Source organism: Saccopteryx leptura, chromosome 5 (genome assembly GCF_036850995.1).
Source record: "Saccopteryx leptura isolate mSacLep1 chromosome 5, mSacLep1_pri_phased_curated, whole genome shotgun sequence".
NCBI lineage: Eukaryota > Metazoa > Chordata > Mammalia > Chiroptera > Emballonuridae > Saccopteryx > Saccopteryx leptura.
The window spans coordinates 211,015,021-211,036,836 of record NC_089507.1 but is presented as its reverse complement, the minus strand read 5'-3'; the positions used below and the strand labels follow the sequence as shown (position 1 = coordinate 211,036,836).

Genomic DNA, 21,816 nt, shown 5'->3' with positions numbered 1-21,816 from the left:
GCCCGCCACCTCGCCCTCGCGGCTCTGCGGAGCGTGCGCGGACTCCGCCCCCGTCGCCGTGCAAAGCCGGGCCGTTGATCCCATTGTACAGATTCGTAAACTGAAGCTTCGGGGAGACTCGCGGTTCGCCAAAGGTCTCCGGCAGAGCCAGAATGGAACCCAAACTTCACACCTCAAGGGCGCGCTCGGCTCCTCTGCCTCGGCTTCCCGTGGAGCCCCGCGGGCGTAGGCACCGTGGAGCCCTTGGTGCATGCCCGGCCCTGCACACCTTGACCCGCTGTGACTCAGGCATACACCCTCCTCCGCGACCCCGACTCCAGGGCTTCGCACCACTTAGATGGAGTTGACCCGTTAAGAGGTGTCAGAATAGCGATGCTCTGGGAGAAGATCCTGGCCCCGAAGGTGGCTGCCATGGGCTGCAGAAGGTTGGCCTGAGCCCCACACGTTCCCTTCTAAGAGCGACTGCAGACGACCCAGGAGCCCCCGGCGCGGGATGAGGGGTCGTTTCTCTCCTCCCAGAGCTGTCTCCGCAGCTGCTGACTTCCCCTGTGTCTGTCACACCTCCTCTCCCCCCTTCCCCTCCCTGCTTCTCGCAACTACTCCCTGTCACGGAAGCATCGCTGGGCAGAGCCAGATTAAGTCCTTTGGCTGCCGCTCCGCTGGGCACTCATCTTCAGGGTATCAAGCCACTTGCCACCGGGGTGGGGGGCAGGGCTATATTTATCCTTCTGCAGCCTCCTCTTCCTCTCCCTCTTCCCCTCCCCTCCTTTTCCTTCTCCAAAAGTGCCCGCCGCCAGGAAAGCTGCCGTGGTCTCCTTTTTCCCATTTCTCTCTTTCGCCTCATCTGCCCATTTTCTCCCCCCTCCTCCGTCCCCAAACCTGTTCTTTCACCTGCTCCTGCCCTTGATGCACCACTGGCACCGCGTCCACTTCTTTCTGTCCCACTTCCGCCACAGCAGTGAAGGCACTTATGGGCTCCACCGCCATCTCCCTGCGTCCAGGTGTGAGTGCCCCCTTTACCGCAGACCCTCCCTCTCGGTGCCCCGTACGGAGCTAGGTAAGGAAGAGGGCTACTCAGCAGGTTTAGGGGGGACACTTCTTTGGGGGGCATTCCCACCCCTTCCTGGCAAAGCACCAGCTCCCCTGCCCCCACTGACTGCCCACTCACCTGGTCCACAGGCCCCAGGTGAGACACTGAAGGACACTTGTCAGTGGTGTGTTCCTGACCTGGAGCACACAGTATATGGGGGGAGATGGCCACAAAAGCTTCTTCACAAACGGGGTGGCAAGGTATGGCACAGGGGCAAGGGCCAGGGCAGCCTTTCCCACTTTCTGGGACTCAGAGTCTCGTGTCCTGTCCCCGTCCCCCCCCCCCATTCCCCCCACCCCCAACAGATGGCAGGAGCCTTCCAGCTCTGATGCTCCTGTTTCTTGTGAGATGGTTCTGGCCTGGCACAAAGAGAGATGCTGTGTCGCTCTTTGAAAATTGGTTACCTTCTCTGTGCTTCAGTTTCTGTCCCTATGCAGAAGGTGGGCTTGGAGATGTCAAGGGGTGTGAATCCACAGGCAGGGGAGCAGTCAGCTCAGCCACTCCTTACACACCCATGGTCCTGAAATTAGAGCGGCCTGGGTCTCCCCACTTGGACCTGGGCATGAATCCTAGCTCTACCACATATCCCGCCATGCTGAGCAGGGGGCTGAGGGCTCTTCCTCCTCTGAGGGTCTTTGGATTTAGAGGAGCTATGAATCCGCATTATAGCCCCAGCAGAGCCTGGGGAGCAGCAAGACTTTGGTGGGAGTGGTCTTAGGGTGGGTGGGGCCAGTGTAAGTGCTCTGGGCTGGGGCTCAGTTTGGACCCGGGAAATCGCAAAAGGAGCGAGACTTGCTGGGCGTCCAGACTGGCTGCGTGCAGGCAGAGAGACCGTGGGCAGCTTCCTGACCCAGGAGCACTCACGTATGGCAAGCTCTGTGCTCACACTTCACCAGAGGTTCTCGTAATGGTTAAAACGTGTGACTAACTGTATTTTCCAAAGACAGTCATAGCAGCATACAGCTCATCCCAATTGCTCTTTTTACCATGTGGCATTGACACTCTTCCACTGGAGTGATGGGGTCTATGTTCCCTCCCCTTGAACCTGAGCAGACCTTTGTGACTGCCTCAACCAACAGAGAATGGCAGAGGTGACACTGACTTCCAAGCCTGGGCCATACAAGACAATATGGCTCCACTCAGCGCAACCTCTCTCTCTCACCCTCCAACCCCCTCTCTGTCTCCCTCTCCCCTTCTCACTCTTGGAATGCAGCCACCATGTTGGGAGGAAGCCAGGCCTCATGGAGAGCCACAGGAAGGTATTCCAGCCAACAAACCCAACTCGGGTGCCCATTAACCACCAGATATGTGAGAGGGTGAACCTTCAGATAGCTCAGCCCCTGGCATTGGAGCTGCCCCAGCTAATGCCAAGTGGAGCAGAAATGAGCTGTCCCAAACTGCAAAATAAATATTGTTGTTTTAAGTCACTGAGTTTGGGGGTAGTTTGTTACACAGCAATGGACAACTGGAATGCTTGTTCAAGGTCACAGAGCTTGAAATGGCAGGGCCCGGACTGATTTGAACCCAGGGCTGTCCAATTTCAGAGCCTGTTGTGCTGCACTAGTGGGCCGTGTCCAGCTCAGGCAAACAGTGTGTGTTGTACTCTACTCAAGAAGGCATGAAGCAGGAAATAACTGTAAGAATGATATCAGACTGTAAGAAATAAGGATGCTGAATACCCAGTGGGAAAAGTTTGTTTTCTCTCAGGGAAGCTGCTAAATTGACCAACAGAGTCGAAACTAAATGGAGACTAAATCCTGGGAGCCTTCTAAGAGGAGGTATTTTGTTTATTATTTTGAAAAATTCAAGTTTTTATTTCTCCATTAAAGCAATCATCAATGAAACTGGCTGAGTGAGATTAGAGGAACTAGGAGGGGAACCTGAAGGAGGAAGAAGCTTGATAGACATTCAAGAAAATGAGGAGGAGCCCTGGCCGGTTGGCTCAGTGGTAGAGCGTTGGCCTGGCGTGCGGAAGTCCTGGGTTCGATTCCCGGCCAGGGCACACAGGAGAGGTGCCCATCTGCTTCTCCACCCCTCCCCCTCTCCTTCCTCTCTGTCTCTCTCTTCCCCTCTCATAGCCGAGGCTCCACTGGAGCAAAAGATGGCCCGGGCACTGGGGATGGCTCCTTGGCCTCTGCCCGGGGCGCTAGAGTGGCTCTGGTCGCCATGGAGCGACGCCCCGGAGGGGCAGAGCATCGCCCCCTGGTGGGCAGAGCATCGCCCCCTGGTGGGCGTGCCTGGTGGATCCCAGTTGGGCGCTTGCGGGAGTCTGTCTGACTGCCTGTCTCCCCATTTCCAGCTTCAGAAAAATATAAAAAAAAAAAAAAAAAAGAAAGAAAATGAGGAGGTCAAGGTGACTGGAACTTGAAGGGTGATGGAGAGAAAACAAAATAAAGCTCAATGGGCAGCAGGAGCCAAGGCATGCCCTGGGCAGAGGCTTTATTCTTTTTATTATTCTTTTTTTTTTTTTTTTTTTTTTTTTCTTTCTCATTTTTCTGAAGCTGGAAACAGGGAGAGACAGTCAGACAGACTCCCGCATGCGCCCGACCGGGATCCACCCGGCACGCCCACCATGGGGCGGTGCTCTGCCCACCAGGGGGCGATGCTCTGCCCATCCTGGGCGTCGCCATATTGCGACCAGAGCCACTCTAGCGCCTGGGGCAGAGGCCGAGGAGCCATCCCCAGCGCCCGGGCCATCTTTGCTCCAATGGAGCCTTGGCTGCGGGAGGGGAAGAGAGAGACAGAGAGGAAAGCGCGGCGGAGGGGTGGAGAAGCAAATGGGCGCTTCTCCTGTGTGCCCTGGCCGGGAATCGAACCCGGGTCCTCCGCACGCTAGGCCGACGCTCTACCGCTGAGCCAACCAGCCAGGGCCTTATTATTCTTTTTAAATTTATTGATTTTAGTGAGAGAGGAAGAGAGAGAGACAGGAACATCAAGCTGTTCCCACATGTGCCCCAACCTGGAATGAAACTAGCAACCTCCACACCTCTAGATGATGCTCCAATCAGCCGAGCCATCCGGCCAGGGCGGGGTTTTATTCCTGGTGCAATGATGAACCACTGGAGATTGTAGGCAGAGGCACAACATCATCTGATTAGTGTTTTATTATATATAGATCACTGGAGCAGCTGGTAGGAAGAGATGCTAGGAGATGGGTGGAGGGCTGTTGAACCAGTCAGTATGTGAGAGATCAGTGTGGCCTGGACAGCCTACTGAATGGGAGACGATATTCAGCAATGATACATCCAGTATGAGGTCAATATCCAAAATGTATAAAGAACTCAATGCCTGACCAGGCGGTGGCGCAGTGGATAGAGCGTCGGACTGGGATGCATAGGACCCAGGTTCGAGACCCCGAGGTCGCCAGCTTGAGCGCGGGCTCATCTGGTTTGAGCAAAAGCTCACCAGCTTGAACCCAAGTTCGCTGGTTCCAGCAAGGGGTTACTCGGTCTGCTGAAGGCCTGCGGTCAAGGCACGTATGGGAAGGCAATCAATGAATAACTAAGGTGTTACAACGCGCAATGAAAAACTAATGATTGATGCTTCTCATCTCTCTCCATTCCTGTCTGTCCCTGTCTATTCCTCTCTCTGACTCACTCTCTGTCTCTGTAAAAAATAAATAAAATTTTTAAAAAAAGAACTCATAAAACTCAACACCAAAAAAACCCAAAACATCACAGACCAATAAAAAATGGGCAGAGGACCTGAATAGACATTTCTCCAAAGAGAACATACAGCCCCAGGTACACCAGAGGTCCTGGGTTTGATCCCCCAAGAAGCAATCAATGAGTGAGTGCACAACTAAATGGAACAACTAAGTGGAACAATGAGTTGATGCTCTCTCTTTCTCCCCCTTCCTCTCTTTCTCTCTCTCAAATCAATGGGGAAAATATTTTAAAATTCTGTGTTCTAGAATGTGGGTAAAAGAGGAGTGTAGGGAGGAGGAAAACGGCAGAGTTATGGAAGGGGCTGTCACGTTGAGAGGGAGGGACCAGCGAGAGAGGGACGAGACAGAGAGAGAAGCAGGGGCAGGAGAAGAGGACACAGATGGATCCGGGGACGGGGGACTAGCTTTAGAAAGGAACAGGGATCCTTCATCCATTGTCCTGGAGGGAAGGGAGAGAGACGGGGGAGATGCAGGAGGTGCAGCTGTCAGGAAGGTGAGGCAGTGACTGATGATGGCTTCTGTTCTTTTCAGTGAAGAATGAAGTCACCAAGAATAGGAGTCTTTTCGGAGAATGATAAACCAGACTTCCCAGGATGAAAGAGGGGGTATGCCGGGTCATCTATGCACCCATCTGAGGCTCAGAGGGAAGCCAGTCAGCCCAGCAAACACCAGGTGAATTCTAAAGAGGTTCTAGTCATTTTCTCTTAATGTTTGCAGGTTCATTTTACATAGCTGAAACCATACTGCACATACGATATTATGTCCTGCTTTTCTTCACTTAGCGGGGATGCAGAAGCGTGGCCCCGTGCTTTTATAAACTCTTTGACAACATTGCTTTAATACTTAGAAATAATCCACAGAGTGGATGTCCCCTGGGTCACTTAACCTTTCCCCCTTAAATTGTTTCCTGGCGATGTCTACTGAGGTTCCGAAAGAGGCGGTGTGTGTCTGGTCAAGAAGAAAGCAAGCAAACTGTTGAGGCAGAGCTGGGACAGCCAGCACCCGGGCGCCTAGAGTCCCACCAGGGGAGCGCGGCAATTGGTGTTCCTGACAGGTCACGTGCTGGGTTTTCCTGGACATGGAGACATGTCCCATTTCCTGAAATGGGACAGCAAAGCAATCTTTGCTGGCTTTTTAAAGTGCCCGATGGTTCAGGCATCGAGCATGGCAGAGAGAAAGAAGGTGGGGAGAGGACTCGGAGAGCAGGCGGGACCAGGTGTGTGACCCTCGCACCGTTTACAGTTTAAACACACACTGCAACAACCATGTTTGAGGTGACAACAGGGCCCTTCACTTGCCTGTTTCCCCCATAATACAAGTCCTTGCGGCACCCCATCCTTCCTGGAGGGGACACTGCCCTGGTGCACCTGGCCATGGGCAGAGTATCTAGGGACCCAAGTTCACTCCACAAAGCCCAGCAGGAGGGCTCTCTCAGCCGTGTGAGGACGGAGTGAGCGAGACAGTGGGCTCACTCACTCAACAGAGGCTGGGGGACCATGAGACGCGGGTATCTTCTAGAGGAGTCTGCCCTGGGTGGCGGTCACTTGCTCTGGAACGGGCCGACTGCCCTTCCAACTTCGAGGTTCTGTGATTCAACAACGCAGCATTCACTGATGTCCCACTATGAGCTAGGTGACGTGCCTACTGTGTGCCCAACACTGGGCTCCCTGTGCATGCTCTCGCCTAATGTCAGGGCGGGCCAACGAGGAAAGGATTGTCACCTGTCACCCATGTAAGAGAGGAAAGGGGCAGGGGCAGCCCAGGCCTCCCCTGCAGCACGAGGGGCCGGATGGAGACCCCACAGCGTAAGCCTTTCCTCTAGCATTTATGCCCCACAAGAAAAGGGTCTGGGGAGCAGGAGTCAGGCAGCAGGCGGCACCTGGTAGCGGAGGTGAGAGGTTCCGTGTTAGGGCCAAGAAGTTCAGTGTCCCCGCCTCTCTGGGCTGGTGGGGGCAGAGCCGGGGCCAAAGGGCGACAGGTCTTGTTTGTGTGTGCTGTGGGATTTGAGTTTCTGATAGATGGTAATCACGGACAGGCCTCCCCAGCTGGAACGGAACAGGCCCGGAGCCAGGGCCTGCCGCCCTCTGGGCAGGTATAAGAGCCAAAGAGGACCTGGAGCCGCGCCAGGACGGAGATGCCAGCCAGCCACGGGGATCCCAGGGTGGGGCGCTAAAGCTGCTGCATTCAGACTGCCCGGTGGGCAGGGTCGCTTCGGGAAGGGGCCCCCTCTCTGGGCGATCCGGGAGATGCGCTAAGGAAACCACTGGGCTTGGACGGGCTGGAGGCTTGGCTCGGCAGGGTGAGTACATTTCCACCGTTCCCGCCTCTCCCCACGAGCTTCTCGCCCCTACAACTGACAGAGTGACTATCTGTCCCAGAGGTGCCCAGGTGGAGACTGAGGGGCCACTTGTCAGGAATTTGAGCCCTGGATTTGTCAAAGAGGCCGTGTGTGTGTGGTGACAGGGTGGGGCAGGGTAGCGAAAGCACTGTCATTTATCCAGTGCTCACCAAACACCAGGCCCTGGGGGTTACCTCACCGAATTGAGGACAGGAGGGTGGAGGCCTGGCTTAACATCCCCGTTCTTGAGGTATTATCTCCATTGACTCTTACAACAGCCCTATGAGGTAGATTTCTTACAGATGAGGAAACGGAAATACAGAGATGTTAAAGTAACTTGCCCACAGACACACAGCAATTAAATGGCAAAACCAGGATTTGAACTCCCTGACTCCAGAGCCTGTGCTCTTAATTTCTGTGTCAGACTATCATGGGGCTGTGGGACGTCCCTTCCACTTTCTGAGTGGCAGTTTCCTCCTCCGCAGCTTGAGGATATGAGATATTGCCCTGAGATTCCCCAAAGCTGCCTGTACCTGGGTCAGCTTTAAGCACCAGGAAACCTTTCTGGAAGCATTTGTCTAGAACTATGCGTCAGCCCTTTGATCCAGCGTTCAAATTTTGAAACGCATCATAAAGGGTATAATCAGATTCATGAAAAAGGAAGTTCATTACAGTTTTGCTTATCATCACAAAAAGTTAGAAGCAAACAAAATTTGAGGACTAAATGGCACACGTCCTATGATGAAATAATAAGCAGCCATTGATAGTCACGCGTTCAAAGGGTAATAAAGTCTTTGGGAAATTGTCGTCTGTTAAGCGGAAAAAGAACTATATATAAAACTATAAATGGTATGACCTGTTTATAAACATGTGCGTACAAATATTTATTAAATAAATATAAAAGACTGGCCTGACCAGGCAGTGGCACAGTGGATAGAGCATTGGACTGGGACGCAGAGGACCAAGTGTCAAAACTCCAAGGTCACTGGCTTGAGCGCGTGGTCGCTGGCCTGAGCGCGGGCTCATCTGGTTTGAGCAAGGCTCACCAGCTTGAGCCCAAAGTCGTTGGTTTGAGCAAAGGGGCCACTCACTCTGCTGTAGCCCCCACCCCTGTCAAGGCACATATGAGAAAGCAATCAATGAACAACTAAGGTGTCGCGACGAAAAACTAATGATTGATGCTTTGATGCTTCTCATCTCTCTGTTCCTGTCTGTCTGTCCCTGTCTATCCCTCTCTCTGTCTCTGTAAAAAAAAAAAAAAAAAAAAAAAAAAGGACTTTTTTTGTTTAAAATGTGATTTTTGGTTTAGGGCAGCCTTACAACGCACTCGTTGGCTTTAAGGAGGAACTGAATTGCAGGATGTCAGTTTTGCAGTGGCCTCTGTCGTGATCTGGTCCAACGTGTTACATGTAGGGAAACTGAGGCCCAGGAGTGCAAGAGACTTATTTAGAGTCATATAGGGAGCCAGAGTTCCTAAGCCAGACTGCTAGAAGGGCAAGAAGGTGGAAGGGAATCACACCGAGAATTGACTGTATGGCTATCACGCGAGGCAGGCCCCGACGCCGAGGACAGCCGACCTCACAGACACACCCAGGGCAACACGGGCTGAGAGTGACAGGACAGAGTGAGCAAAGGGCAGCTTGGTGGCGTGGCGCCAGCCCGGTGTGCGCAGACCTCTCTCCCTCTCACCTGTCTGCCTCGCCCAGTGGCGATTCCTCCCCTGGCAGGGCTGAGGCCTGGCTCACTGGCAGCCCACAGCTGGACTCGGACGGGAGAATGAGCGGTCTTCGCTGGCGTTACACTCGGCTGGTAAGGGGTCCGGCGTGGGCGGGGCTTAGGTCAGGAAAGGTGGGGGGAGGTGAGCTCTGGGGCAGGGTGGGGCCTGAGCTAGGGATCAGTGCAGGCAGGAGACTTGCGTCTTGTCCAAGTCCCTCCTCCGCAGCTGGCCTGGGGTTCAGAGCACGGACTTAGGAACCCAGGGCCTAAGCTCCCAGCCCCACGGTCCTGGGACCCTCAGAGAGCAGACTGCTGTTCTGCTCCTCTTCCCTGGGGCCGGGTGCCAGAGGGAGCTCTGTCCAGAAGCCCCACACAGCTGGGACCCCTCCTTGGGCCTGAACCTGGGGAACAGGAAAGCGGTGTCCTGTCCGTCTCATCCTTGAGGTCTCTCTTTCCTACGGAGAGCCCTGAAGTCACTGTGCGCAAGCACACACCCACACACACCCACACCCACTCTGGTACAGAGCGGAAGCTCAAACGAACGAATGAATGAATATACTAACATACATGCCCACTGACTCACATACATATATTGGCACAATCCCACCTCACACTCACAAACACATTGACAGGCAAACACACAAAGTTACATGCCGTACGTCCTCACACTGATCTGCCTACACAACTCTATGGTAAGCTAACACACATGTTCACGTGGACAAGTGCACATTTTACATACACCTGCACACACTTCACCGACGGCCACGTGACTGTTTTCCAGGCTGACAGGGAAGCCTCGGAATCTCATTGGCTTCCTTTTTAAAATGCGGAGAAGCCTGACCTGTGGGGGCGCAGTGGACAAAGCGTCAACCTGGAACACTGAGGTCGCCAGTTTGAAACCCTGGACTTGCCTGGTCAAGGCACATATGGGAGTTGATGCTTTCTGCTCCTCCCCCCTTCTCCCTCTCTCGCCTTTCTAAAAAATGGAAAAGTAAATAAATACATAAATACATAAATAAATTTAAAATGGGGAGAAGAAGAAGGACATTCTTAGGATTCCTGGGTCAATTCAGAGAGATCGAGCCCAGCAAGTACTTCACACAGGCCCGGTCAAGCGTGTGCTGGTCAACACCTGCCAATCTGGTTAGTATTATTGTTCTTATTCTTATCATTTTTTCAAGTACGACCACACACAGTTGCAGCACCCAGGGTCCGGCTGTCACCTGCCCTTCCCTCCTGCCCCCACGCTGAGAACTGGATCTCTGGCACTCACCCTGGGCCCAGAGCGGGCGGGCAGACAAACCACGGTGCCCACGGCCACATTTGAGGGGGGTGTGTGTTTCAAACTTCAGCTCGCAGGGGGGAAACCAGCAGGAGGTAGGGCCGGGTCTTGTCTGTGGCAGACACTCCCCAGCCTCCTGGCTGGGCTGGCGGCCTTAGGGGCCTGGGCAGGGTGGCCGAGGCGGCCTTAGGGGCCTGGGCAGGGTGGCCGAGGCGGCCTTAGGGGCCTGGGCAGGGTGGCCGAGGCGGCCTTAGGGGCCTGGGCAGGGTGGCCGAGGCGGCCTTAGGGGCCTGGGCAGGGTGGCCGAGGCGGCCTTAGGGGCCTGGGCAGGGTGGCTGAGGCGGCCTTAGGGGCCTGGGCAGGGTGGCTGAGGCTCTCAGGCCTGGAGGTGCGGGAGCCGGTGTCTCCTGGCTCTTGACCCACCAGGCCTCTTTGTGTCTTCACAGCCCAGCCAGGTGGAGGACACTCAGACTGGAGAGGAGGGTGAGGAAGAGGAAGAGGAAGAAGAGAAGGAGGCAGCCCCAGCCCCAGCTCCTGAAGATCCAGTGGAGCCCCAGCTGGCAGAAGCCAGCCAGGTTCTGGGAGCCTCGGAGATTAGGCAGGTTCGGGCCTATGGAGCAAGGATTTCAGCCCTAAAGCTGAGAGTCCCATCCCCAGCCAGGCCCAAGGATATCAGGGGTCATCCCTGCTCGGAGTGCAGCCCACTGTGTCACCTTGAGCAAATAATTTCTCCTCGGGGCTTTCCTTTCGCACTTGTCAAATGATCTGGAAATGCTAGCACTGCCTTCTTCACTGGACCAGGAGGTTAAGGATATAATGCAATAAGTTCATTTTTTAAGTAGAACCACCCTTGGGAACTGAAACCAAAGCTGGGATAGAGGTAGGAGAATGAGGGCAGGAAGGTGGTTTAGGAGGACGGATTTCGCATCTCATCTATTCTCTAGCCACTAGGGGCCAGGGTGACCAAGGGGAGAGAGTCCCGAGTTCAAATCCTGACTCTGCCCCTTGCTCCCCATGTGGGCTTTAGGCAGGTTGCCTTACCTCCCTGAGCCTCAGTTTCTTCATCTATAAAATAATCCCTCTTGCCTGACCGGGCGGTGGCACAGTGGATAGAATGTCCGACTAAGATGCAGAGGACCCAGGTTCGAGGCCCCGAGGTCATCAGCTTGAGTGAGGGCTCATCTGGTTTGAGCAAAGCTCACCAGCTTGAGCCCAAGGTCGCTGGCTTGAGCAAGGGGTTACTCGGTCTGCTGAAGGCCCGTGGTCAAGGCATGTATAAAAAGGCAATCAATGAACAACTAAGGTGTTGCAACGCGCAACGAAAAACTAATGATTGATGCTTCTCATCTCTCCATTCTTGTCTGTCTGTCCCTGTCTATCCCTCTCTCTGACTCTCTTTCTGTCTCTGTAAAAAAAATAGTAATAATAAGCCCTCTCTCTGAGGGCTACTTCTAATCTGTGGGAAGGTCCCCAGGAAACAGGAAACGACTCTGCAACCCATAAGGCACCATGCTTGTGTGAGTTGTGGCTGTTTAACCTCAGTCCCCCTGGGACCCTAAGGGTATATAGTGCAAGGAGGCTGGGAGGACGAGGCTGCCCCACTCACCTGCAGACCTGCCCCCAGCTCAGCCTCCACCTCCCCCCAAGAGTCACCGGACACTCCTGGAGTCTGGCCTTCTGCACGGCAAGGGACGGCTTCAGCCTGCGGAGCCTGTATAGGCAGATGGAAGGCCACAGTGGGCCGGTGCTGCTGGTGCTAAAGGACCAGGACGGCCAGGTGAGCTGGGCTGGGGTGTGGTTTTGGGTTTATTTGTTTTTTGGTATTTTTCTGAAGCTGGAAACGGGGAGGCAGTCAGACAGACTCCCACATGCGCCCGTCGGGATCCACTCGGCATGCCCACCAGGGGCTGATGCTCTGCCCATCTGGGGCGTTGCTCTGTTGCGACCAGAGCCACTCTAGCGCCTGAGGCAGAGGCCATGGAGCCATCCTCAGCGCCCGGGCCAACTTTGCTCCAATGGAGCCTCGGCTGCGGGAGGGGAAGAGAGAGACAGAGAGGAAGGAGAGGGGGAGGGGTGGAGAAGCAGATGGGTGCTTCTCCTGTGTGCCCTGGCCGGGAATCGAACCTGGGACTTCTGCACGCCAGGCCGTTGCTCTACCACTGAGCCAACCGGCCAGGGCTGGGGTGTGTTCAGGGAAAGGATGCATTAGTTGATGGGCCCTTGGGGGCCTCTCCGTCCCCCAGCTCTGCCCCAAGCTCCCGCGTCGCTCCTCTAGAATAAGCCTGGAAAGTGGGGTTTCCAGAGGACCACCAACTCCCTTCCAGCTACAAACTGCGAACTCTTCTGCTTTCCAGATGTTTGGGGCCTTCTCCTCCTCAGCTTTTCGACTCAGCAAAAGCTTCTATGGTACCGGCGAGACATTCCTCTTCTCCTTCTCCCCACAGCTGAAGGTGATGTTGCAGTGTTGCGGGGGTGGGGTGGGGGTGGTGGTGGTTGTGTCTGTGGCAGGACAAAGATCCCAGGCTCCCAGTGGCCCCCAGCTCCATCCCTCGTGCTGGGGTTCCTTTCCATCTTTCCACAGAGGGAATGTAGGAGGGCAGTGGGCGGCCATCTTTGTTTTTATTTATTTATTTTTTTAATGCTCAGAAGGTCCTCGGCAACCACTTACTGGCTCTGAGAGGACGAGGTTGGTTGCTCACCAGGTACAGGCTGAAAAGACAAGACTGGTCCAAATGCAGGTAGATCTGTGGGTGTTGGGGTAGGAAGATGAAGACAGATATGTCCAATAGTTTCAACTCTCTTATGAAGTACAGGGTGAGCCTATCATCATCACTGTGAGCAAGGATGGAGGAGAAGGCGTGAAGGTTGAGGGGAGAGTAGGTATCAATTATGATCACGGGAGGGGAGGGAAGCCTACGAGGGAAGACTAGAGAAACAGAGGAGCAGCCGGCGGTGTTGATCGGAGGCTTGGGACCAAATCTAAAGCAAGCCAGTTACTCCTCCAGAAACATTCAGGCCCGGAGAAAGTGCAGGTGCAGGTTCAGCCATGACTGGGGTTTTGCCAATGTGGTTTAACAGATGGAGGAAAAAGGAAGTTGAAGGGAGTGGAAATACAAAATGGATAAAGAAATGGTTCTGACCTGACCGGGCGGTGGTGGCGCAATGGACAGAGCGTCGGACTGGGATGCGGAGGACCCAGGTTGAAGACCCTGAGGTCACCAGCTTGAGCGCGGGCTCATGTGGTTTGAGCAAAGCTCACCAGCTTGGACCCAAGGTCGCTGGCTTGAGCAAGGGGTTACTCGGTCTGCTGCAGCCCCACGGCCAAGGCACAGATGAGAAAGCAATCAATGAATAACTAAGGTGTCACAACAAAAAATTAATGATTGATGCTTCTCATCTCTCTCCATTCCTGTCTGTCTGTCTCTATCTATCTGTCCCTCTCTCTAACTCTCTCTCTGTCACTGTAGAAAAAAACAACAAAAAAAGAAATTTGGGTATTTGGTGTACAATTAGAGACCTCCTCTCCAGTGCAGAGACCAAGACACCTACAGATACATCCAACACCCCAAGCATCTGGTCACATGACGGGAAGTCACAAGGCGCTAAGGACTGCCTTGCTTTAGGCAAATAAACGCACCACAGCCATTGCATTGCCTCCATCGACGAGCCTGGTAATCATGTCAGGAAAGAGGAAGGGCGTCAGTTGCTCGTACTGAACCCAAGCTGGATGCTAGTCCTCCTCTCTTGCCTTCCAGGGTTCCCATACTAGAATTCTAAAGTTCTAGAATTTTCCTTTACTGATCTGATAACTCCTTGGCAGAATCCTTTGTGGGTTCTTCCTCGTCTTCCCTAACCTTTTGTCACAAGGTCCTAGAGCTCCATTTTGGATTCTCATCTCTTCTCTGAGCACCTCTTCTCTTCTCCTTCAAGGTCTTGTCCATTCTCAGTCTTCTCTGCCATCCATGAGCTGATGGCCTCTTCCCCTGGACTCCACACTCACCTACATCCAACCACGACCCCGCGTCTCCACGTGGATCTCAAGCATGGTGTTTTAAGCCACACATGTCCAAAGCCAAGCTCCTGACTTTCCCCCATAAAACAGGTCCTCCTGCCATCTTCCCCAACAAAGTTAATTGGCAACCTTGTCTTTCCTGCTGCTGCTGAGACCAAAAACTTTGGAGTCCTGCTTAACATCGCTTTCCTTTACACCCTATATGGGAGCTGTCCAAGAATCCTGACTGCCCTGCTCGCTTTTTCTATCCATTTCCGGAACCCTCCGCCTCTCACCACGTCCTTTGCTGTTATCCCGACTCAAGCCTGCGTTCACACTATCCTGACTTGCCTCTGTTCTTGCCCTAGCCTCCTAACGCTTCCACCTTCAGTCATCACAGCAGATGAATGATCCTTTTCAAAGGGAAGTCAGAGCATGTCTCCTGGCCGCCTTTCTTTCGGGAAAAGCCGAAGTCGTTACAATCACCTCCAAGCCCCTACATCTGCTGGCCTCTCTCTGTTGTTGTTTCTTGCTACTTTTCCTTTAACCCACTCTGCTCCAACCACACTGAGCTGGTCCTTACACATGCAGGCCTGCTTTGACCTCAGGGCCTTTGCACATGATGTTTTTAAACCTACAGTGCCCGCCATTGGATCTCACACGCTCAGTTCTCACTTCCTTCAGTTCCCTCTGCTCAAATGTCACCATCTCACGGAGGCCCTCCTTGACCACCTAATTTAAATTTATGCTACTCCATGCCCTGGAAACCCTTATTGCCCTTCTCTACGTTTTTCTCCTTAGCTTTTGTCACCACCTAACACACTCTTTTATTTATTTATTTATTTATTTATTTATTTATTATTAAATGAGAGGCGGGGAAGTCCTGATTTCTACTCCAAGCAGCACCATGAACATGGTCTCATTTCTTCTGTCTCAATGTTTATCTTCCTCCTTCAAGTTTGAAGGTCACGTTCCTTGAGGAGGGTAAAGGAGGACATGAATGGCTCTGTCTTCACGTGGTCACTCGTTAATATTATCTCATCTTTTCAGAGCCCACGCTTATCTTTTATTAGTCCTTTGTTTTTCCCCTGAAAACCCTTTGGTTGTTCACAGCACTTTCTTTTTTTCTTTTTCTTTTTTGCAACTAATTATAGGCAATAATATGCTAAGCTTTCGCAGCCCTTTAAAAGCTTTTTTTATTAGCTAAATTAACTCTTGAATAATTTATTCATTCAACAAACATTTAGAGCAGTGGTAGTCAACCTGGTCCCTACCGCCCTCTAGTGGGCGTTCCAGCTTTCATGGTGGGCGGTAGCAGAGCAACCAAAGTATAAATAAAAAGATAGATTTGGCCTGACCTGGAAATGCTGAGGTCACCAGTTCAAAACCCTGGGCTTGCCTGGTCAAGGCACATATGGGAGTTGATGCTTCCAGCTCCTCCCCCCTTCTCTCTCTCTGTCTCTCTCTCCTCTCTCCCTCTCTGTCTCTCTCTTCTCTAAAAATGAATAAATAAAATTTAAAAAAAGGATAGATTTAACTATAGTTTGTTTTATAAAGATTTATTCTGCCAAACTTAGCTAAAATCCAACATAAAGTACTTGGTAAATTATTATATGCTTTAACTTGCTGTAACTCTGCTTTATAAGTTTTATAAAGTAAAGTTACTTCCCTACTTTATAAATCACCAATACTGTGGAACCAGTGGGCGGTTAGAAAATTTTACTACTAACAGAGATACAAAAGTGGGCGGTAGGTATAAAAAGGTTGACTACCCCTGGTCTAAATAAACTTTTGCTTGTGAAAAAAAACGGCCCTCACAGAGCTTACATGTTAGGGGGCCGGCAGTGACACACGGACACACGAACAGGGTCATCCCAGTGAGAAAGGAAAAAGGGCCTGAGAGGAAAGGCTTACTGCAGTCAGGGTGGTCCAGGCAATTTCCCTGGGGTGACATTTGGGCTGGAAGATGAGAAACCGGCCATCTGAGGATCTGCAGGAAGGGCGTTCTGGGCAGAGGGCTCAGTAGACGCGAAGGTCCGGAAGCAAGAATGGCTTTGGGTGTCTCAGGGACAGGAAGGCTGGCATAGCTGGCGTGCGGTCAGTAAGGAAGAGAAGAGGTTAGAGAGGAAATCAGGGGTCAGGGCAGGCTGGGCGTACAGCCACAGTAAGGCCTTCGATTTTATTCCCGTTGCTATGGGAAGCTATGGGCGGGCTTTAGGCAGAGGAATGCTAAGACCCGATTCGATGCTGAGTACATCACTCAGATTGCAGTGTAGAGACGGGCTGTGGGCAGCAGACAGGGGAAGCTGTGACCCAGCAAGGAGTGACTTGAGTGTGGATGGGGCGGGCAAGAGTGGAGACGGCTAGGACAGAAACGGTGGACGTCACCGGGTCCCTCTGGGGTGGGGCCTGGGAGACTTGCTGAGGAACTGGGAGGGCGGCAGCACTGGGGGACCAGCAGGCTTGGTGATACCTCCAGCGACAGATGAGGGGACAGTTAGTTAATGGTGGAATCAGGGCCCTGCTCCTGACCTGGACTTTTCCACTCCTCTCTACGGCTTTGGAAGCAGGAGGCCTCAGAGGGTTCTGTTCTCTTCCTAGAACAGAGGGGCTGTGCGGATTCAAACTGGAGGTCCAGAGGGGGTGACCTCCAGAGACTGGCAGTTTCGAAATCTCAAGAGCCAGGATGTTCCATTCCCTGCACCACACTGCCACCCAGTGGTGTGGGGTCAAACTGCAGGGCAGTAACGAGCCTTTTCCTATCGTCCCAGGTCTTCAAGTGGACAGGAAGCAACTCTTTCTTTGTGAAAGGAGACTTGGATTTGCTGATGATGGGCAGCGGAAGGTGCGTGCCTCAGTCCTCCCTGAGTCTCGGGGTAGTCTGTGTTCTGGTCCCTTCTCCCGCCCAGGAATGTCGAGCTAGGCTGCCCCAGATGCAATGGGAAGGCTGGTGGTTCACGTTCAGGTCTCTCCCTTCGACAGCCGCCTCTCAACCCCACTCCAGGTCAACATCGAGGGGAAGGGATGGTGGGGACTCTCACTCTGAGTGTTTGCAGTTGGTGACAGCTTAGTGTGAATTCATGTAACTTTGGGAAGAACATTCTATGTGGTTGGATGAGGTTGGCCTTGTAAGCACCGTACTCCTAGGGAATGTAACTGGAACCGTGTGTGTGTGTGTGTGTGTGTGTGTGTGTGTGTGTGTGTGTGTGTGTGTTAGGGATGGTGGTGGAATGGGGAGAAAAGGTTAGTCTCACTCCTAGGGAATGTAACTGGAACCGTGTGTGTGTGTGTGTGTGTGTGTGTGTGTGTGTGTGTGTTAGGGATGGTGGTGGAATGGGGAGAAAAGGTTAGTCTCACTCCTGGTGGAATCTGCCCAGGAACCGTGTGTGTGTGTGTGTGTGTGTGTGTGTTAGGGATGGTGGTGGAATGGGGAGAAAAGGTTAGTCTCACTCCTGGTGGAATCTGCCCAGGAACCGTGTGTGTGTGTGTGTGTGTGTGTGTTAGGGATGGTGGTGGAATGGGGAGAAAAGGTTAGTCTCACTCCTGGTGTGACCTAACAGTTCAGGCAGAATCAATCTTATCCTGAGGGCAAAGATGACAGCACAGGTAGGTCAGTACCAGGCAAGGTCTCCCCCCTGCCCCGCCAGGCTGCCCGCAAAGCCCCCAGAGAGGCAGCTTGGCACCGGACACATTAGCCATTGCCGATTGGCAGTCACTCTCTTCCCAGCCCCAGCCTGGCTCTGCTGTCAGATGAAGGGATTAAGATAGATGCTCTTTCAAGTATCTTGGGCTCAGAATCCACGCTTGTGACATTCACTCCATTGGTTAATCCCTGCCATCTTAAAAAATATTCCAAATGTTCTAAAACTGTGGTGAGGATTGCGCCACTGTGTATATTAAAATTACTGACCTGTAAAAAACGTACTCTAAATCTTGTGGGGGCCCTGGCTGGATAGCTCTGTTGGTTAGAGCATTGTCCTGGAGCACAGAGGTTGCCAGTTCGATCCCCGTCAGGGCATGTACAGGAGCAGCGCGATGTTCCTGTCTCTCTTTTTCTCTCCCCCTTCCTCCCTTAGTGAAATCAAGATAAAAATATATAAGTAAATAAATAAATCCTGTGGGGAACAATGTGCAGAATCTCCACAGGATTGTGTAGTCCCCAACAATTCAGGATAAATCTATTTAAAGGACATTGAAACATAGGCTGTAGTCGTAGGTGGCCCTGGGCTGCTGGTGTGGATCTGACAGGTCTCATCACCCAGCAGCGAGCCACACCAAGACTTTCCTCTTCTCTTCTCTGTAGTGGCCAGTTTGGGCTGTGGTTGGATGGAGACTTGTATCACGGGGGAAGCCACCCCTGTGCGACCTTCAACAATGAGGTGCTGGCCCGGCAGGAGCAGTTCTGCATCAAGGAGCTGGAGGCCTGGGCTCTGAGCTGATGGCCCATGGTGGGCAGCCTCCCAAGGCAACAGGAGCTCCGACCTGCTCGTGGATGCTGTCTAGGCCTCCCTTACCCGGGGCAGCCCATTCTGTCCGACACATGGATGGCGACGTGTCCTGGTGCTGACTCTGGCTGTGAGCCAGCCTCCCGGTGGCCCAGGGACCCAAGTCAGGAACAGGGTTGGGGGACAGGAACTGCACTCCTGCAGAGGTGACTAAAAGAGTAAAAGGTATTTATACCTCACCTGAGCAGTGCCAAGTCCCTCATGAAAGTTATCTTTTTAAAAACTATGCAACTAGCCCTGGTCGGATAGCTCAGTTGGTTAAAATAGTGTCCTGAGGCACAGAGGTCGATGGTTTGATTCCTGGTCAGGGCACATATAGGAGCAGCTCATTATTCCTCTCTCTCTCTCTCCCTCTTCTCTCGCTGAAATCAATAAGTAAAAATTTAAAAAAAAGAGGGAGAGAATAGGAATATCTTTTTAAAAATTGTACAAATGGTACATGTTTATTGTAGGAAAAAAACTGAACACATTAAAATAACCTAAAATTCAACTGCCCTCCAAAGCACTAACATTTTCGTAGATATCCTTCCAGACAATTTCCCATGGAAATATATATATTACAAAAATGGGATTCTCCTATATATATTTTGGAAATGATTTTAACTTGAAGAACAACAGACACCTGGGCTCAACCAGTGAAACTAATAGACCCCAGTAGCATCACCCTTTTTCTAGACGAATGAGGACTTCCTGTCTGCACCACTGCGCCCGGTGCTCACAAATCTCTAATTTCACGAGGAAGACAAGACTGCGGCAAATGAACAGTATGCATATTAGATAGAGAAGCTAAAACTCTGTAAGGGGAACCTCAGGAAAGTTAAAAGAGAGGGAGGATATGTTTTCAGGCTCAACGGCTCAGGAAACTAAGAAAAATCCATAGCTTCCCATGCTCGTCCCCAACTCCTACCAGAAGGAAAACATTCTTTATCATGCTATTGCTCGCCATTATTGAATGAGAAAAAATAACACAGGCCCTGTTAAATACCGACCCCCTTCTCACAGACCCAACATAGCATTGAGGTGCTAGGAACTATCCGGGGAGATTTTAGACCCATTTCCTTTGCGCAAGAGGGTCAAACCTGGGCACCCACTGTGACCGTCATTACGGAGGACATATCTGGTTTTGAGATGGAGATACATTACGCAGCTTTATTGCAGTGATTTCTTGCACCCAAATTAAGCAACTGGTCAATTAAACTTGCCGTTCCGTTTACAGTCTCAAGGTGGTAACAATGACTTAACTCCACAGGCTAAGCTGTGAAAGCCTCCATTTTTGTACAGACAGTGAAGATTTTTCTTAGATAAAGCTAACCTTGTAAATGACACCCGTTCTCATCATAACAGTTGTAAAGGACATAAAGTGCAGTTGCTTTAGAAGCAAGATTCAACTTGTTTCTCAGCACAGTGATACAGTACTGGGACTACAAAATCCCAAAGTAAACCACAATGACTTAAAGGCAGGAGCTGCAGAAATAAAACATCCTTAGCAGAAACACATTACATTCTCAGCCTTGGGTCTGGGTTCATGAGTTGGAGGCCTCGAGTTTTCCCCACTAAATACTTTCAAGGAACTCTGATCAAAACAGATATGACCCAGGACCACAGCTGGCTTCACCTGTGCTTCTGAGCCCACATGAGAATGTGTCCCCACCTACATGGCACCACGCTAGAGAGAAGGGTTTTAGCTATTCTCCTATGAATTAGGGTCAACTCTTGATTATCTGCTGAGGGATGGGAGTGGGTGGAGATTATACAAAATAGCAGACATTCCAAATACTTTCCACCCTGCTGTCAACAGACCGGAAGCTGGTTACACCGTGGGAGGTGGCAGCTGTCTGCTGGGCTGTGGTCTGAGTACCCCCTCCCTCCACTCACTCCTGCCCAGAGCTAGGACTCGCGCCCCACCACTACCTGACGGGGGAGCAGCAGGGCCGAAGCTGTAGGTGCTCACGACTCCCACCCCTCACTGCCTTGCGACTTCAGGACCCCCTGGCCACCACCCACTTTCGCTCCAACTGGGTGAATTTCTGTAGGACTGGAAATGTGAGGGGAGGGCGGGGCTCAGCACAGGAGCACCGCTCAACCACAGTGGTGTCCACCCTACCGCTGGAGGTAAAGAAATCCATTTACAAAGGGGGACCTAGAAGTCACCGAGTCATCACTCATCTCAGCACAGGCTGCTCAGTCTTGGCTCTGAAACCATAAAATGCACTGAACCAGCACAAACCAAGTCCCAGCTCAGAAGAGCCCTGAACAGGGGGCCTGTGGGGGCTTCTGCTCAGCTCAAGAGGGATGTAGGAGCAGGTCGGCCGGGGGAGCCTCCGTCTCCAGGCTGGGCAGTGGTAAAACCAGGGCGTGAGCAGTGAGGACCGCCTGGCTCTGGGGCCACAACTGACCCAGAGTATGGCTCAGTTTGGGGGATCCCTCTGACACTGAGGGTAGGGCCTCCTAAAAGATATTTTATGTCTCACTTCCGGTTCTCATGAAGGGCTGGAGCCCACTCCTGGCTCTCATCTACTGTTTCCCCAACGTGCTGGACGGGGGAGGGAAGGTGCATTCACTGATGGTCAGATCACTTAAGGCCAGCCATCCTCAGGGGGCCACCTCCTCAGGGGGCCAGGATCTCATGTCTGGTTTTTAACCATGGCTCTTTATGACAATCCCAACTCTAAATTCCAATGTGTGCCCTTGTATCATTTCCACTTTTCTTTCTTAAAAAAAAAACAACAACAATCATATGTCACAAAAGTTCAAGAGTATATAAAAGAATTGTTATTCTAAGAAAATAGATGACTAAAAGAGAAAGCCTTCCATCAGTACTAAAAACAGGCAGGGCAGTGCTTTTCACAGCATGTATATAGCAAGCTGTGCCTGATTTCCTTTTCGTTTCTTTGAATAAAAATTGCATAGCTTCAGCATATGTGTACATTCAAAATGTAAAACAGAAAGCACTAAGTTTGTAGAACTCTATGATCAAATTCCCTCAATTGATCAATTGTGCTGTAATTAATTTTGTAAAGAAATGATCGCAGACGTTCATGCAGACTCCTCAAGATAATTCAGGGAGAAGGGCCCTGCTTGCTGGTTTCTTCTTCTCTTCTTTTAGAGGTGTATTAAAAGCGGCTACAATATCGCAATGCTGTCAAAGAGAGAAACAAACAAATTCATATGCTTAGGTCAAATCAGAAACACCGGTGTCCTAAGCAGAAGAGAGCCTTCCACAGCAA

At 51.9% G+C, this 21,816-nt stretch overlaps 2 protein-coding genes across 4 annotated transcripts in view; one reads left to right on the top strand and one right to left on the bottom strand.

Annotated features, from left to right (window-relative positions):
- The first annotated feature begins 6,759 nt into the window (after positions 1-6,759).
- TLDC2 (TBC/LysM-associated domain containing 2) lies at positions 6,760-21,319 on the top strand. Of its 2 annotated transcripts, none has more exons than XM_066383855.1 (7): positions 6,760-7,056; positions 8,823-8,904; positions 10,540-10,695; positions 11,718-11,870; positions 12,448-12,543; positions 16,856-16,929; positions 18,388-21,319. In XM_066383855.1, the coding sequence occupies exons 2-7, from the start codon at positions 8,872-8,874 to the stop codon at positions 18,521-18,523; spliced, it is 648 nt and encodes a 215-aa protein (XP_066239952.1). In that variant the 5' UTR covers positions 6,760-7,056; positions 8,823-8,871; the 3' UTR covers positions 18,524-21,319. The 2 variants fall into 2 exon arrangements, with proteins under 2 accessions (XP_066239952.1, XP_066239951.1); XM_066383854.1 differs by having other exon boundaries at positions 8,802-8,904.
- Positions 19,719-21,816, bottom strand: part of SAMHD1 (SAM and HD domain containing deoxynucleoside triphosphate triphosphohydrolase 1) — a 60,232-nt gene continuing 58,134 nt past the window's right edge. For both annotated transcript variants that reach the window (XM_066383853.1, XM_066383852.1), the window contains exon 16: positions 19,719-21,728. In XM_066383853.1, coding sequence (XP_066239950.1) covers positions 21,639-21,728 — 90 coding nt within the window. In that variant the 3' untranslated portion in view covers positions 19,719-21,638. The remainder of the gene's footprint in view (positions 21,729-21,816) is intronic.

What these genes read in the sequence shown, in the direction of transcription:
- TLDC2 (XM_066383855.1), top strand. Translation starts at nt 8,872, where the DNA reads ATGAGCGGTCTTCGCTGGCGTTACACTCGGCTG. An exon ending in GCTGGCGTTACACTCGGCTG is followed by an intron (nt 8,905 to 10,539) that starts GTAAGGGGTCCG and finishes GTGTCTTCACAG; the next exon opens with CCCAGCCAGGTGGAGGACAC. An exon ending in CTGATGATGGGCAGCGGAAG is followed by an intron (nt 16,930 to 18,387) that starts GTGCGTGCCTCA and finishes TCTTCTCTGTAG; the next exon opens with TGGCCAGTTTGGGCTGTGGT.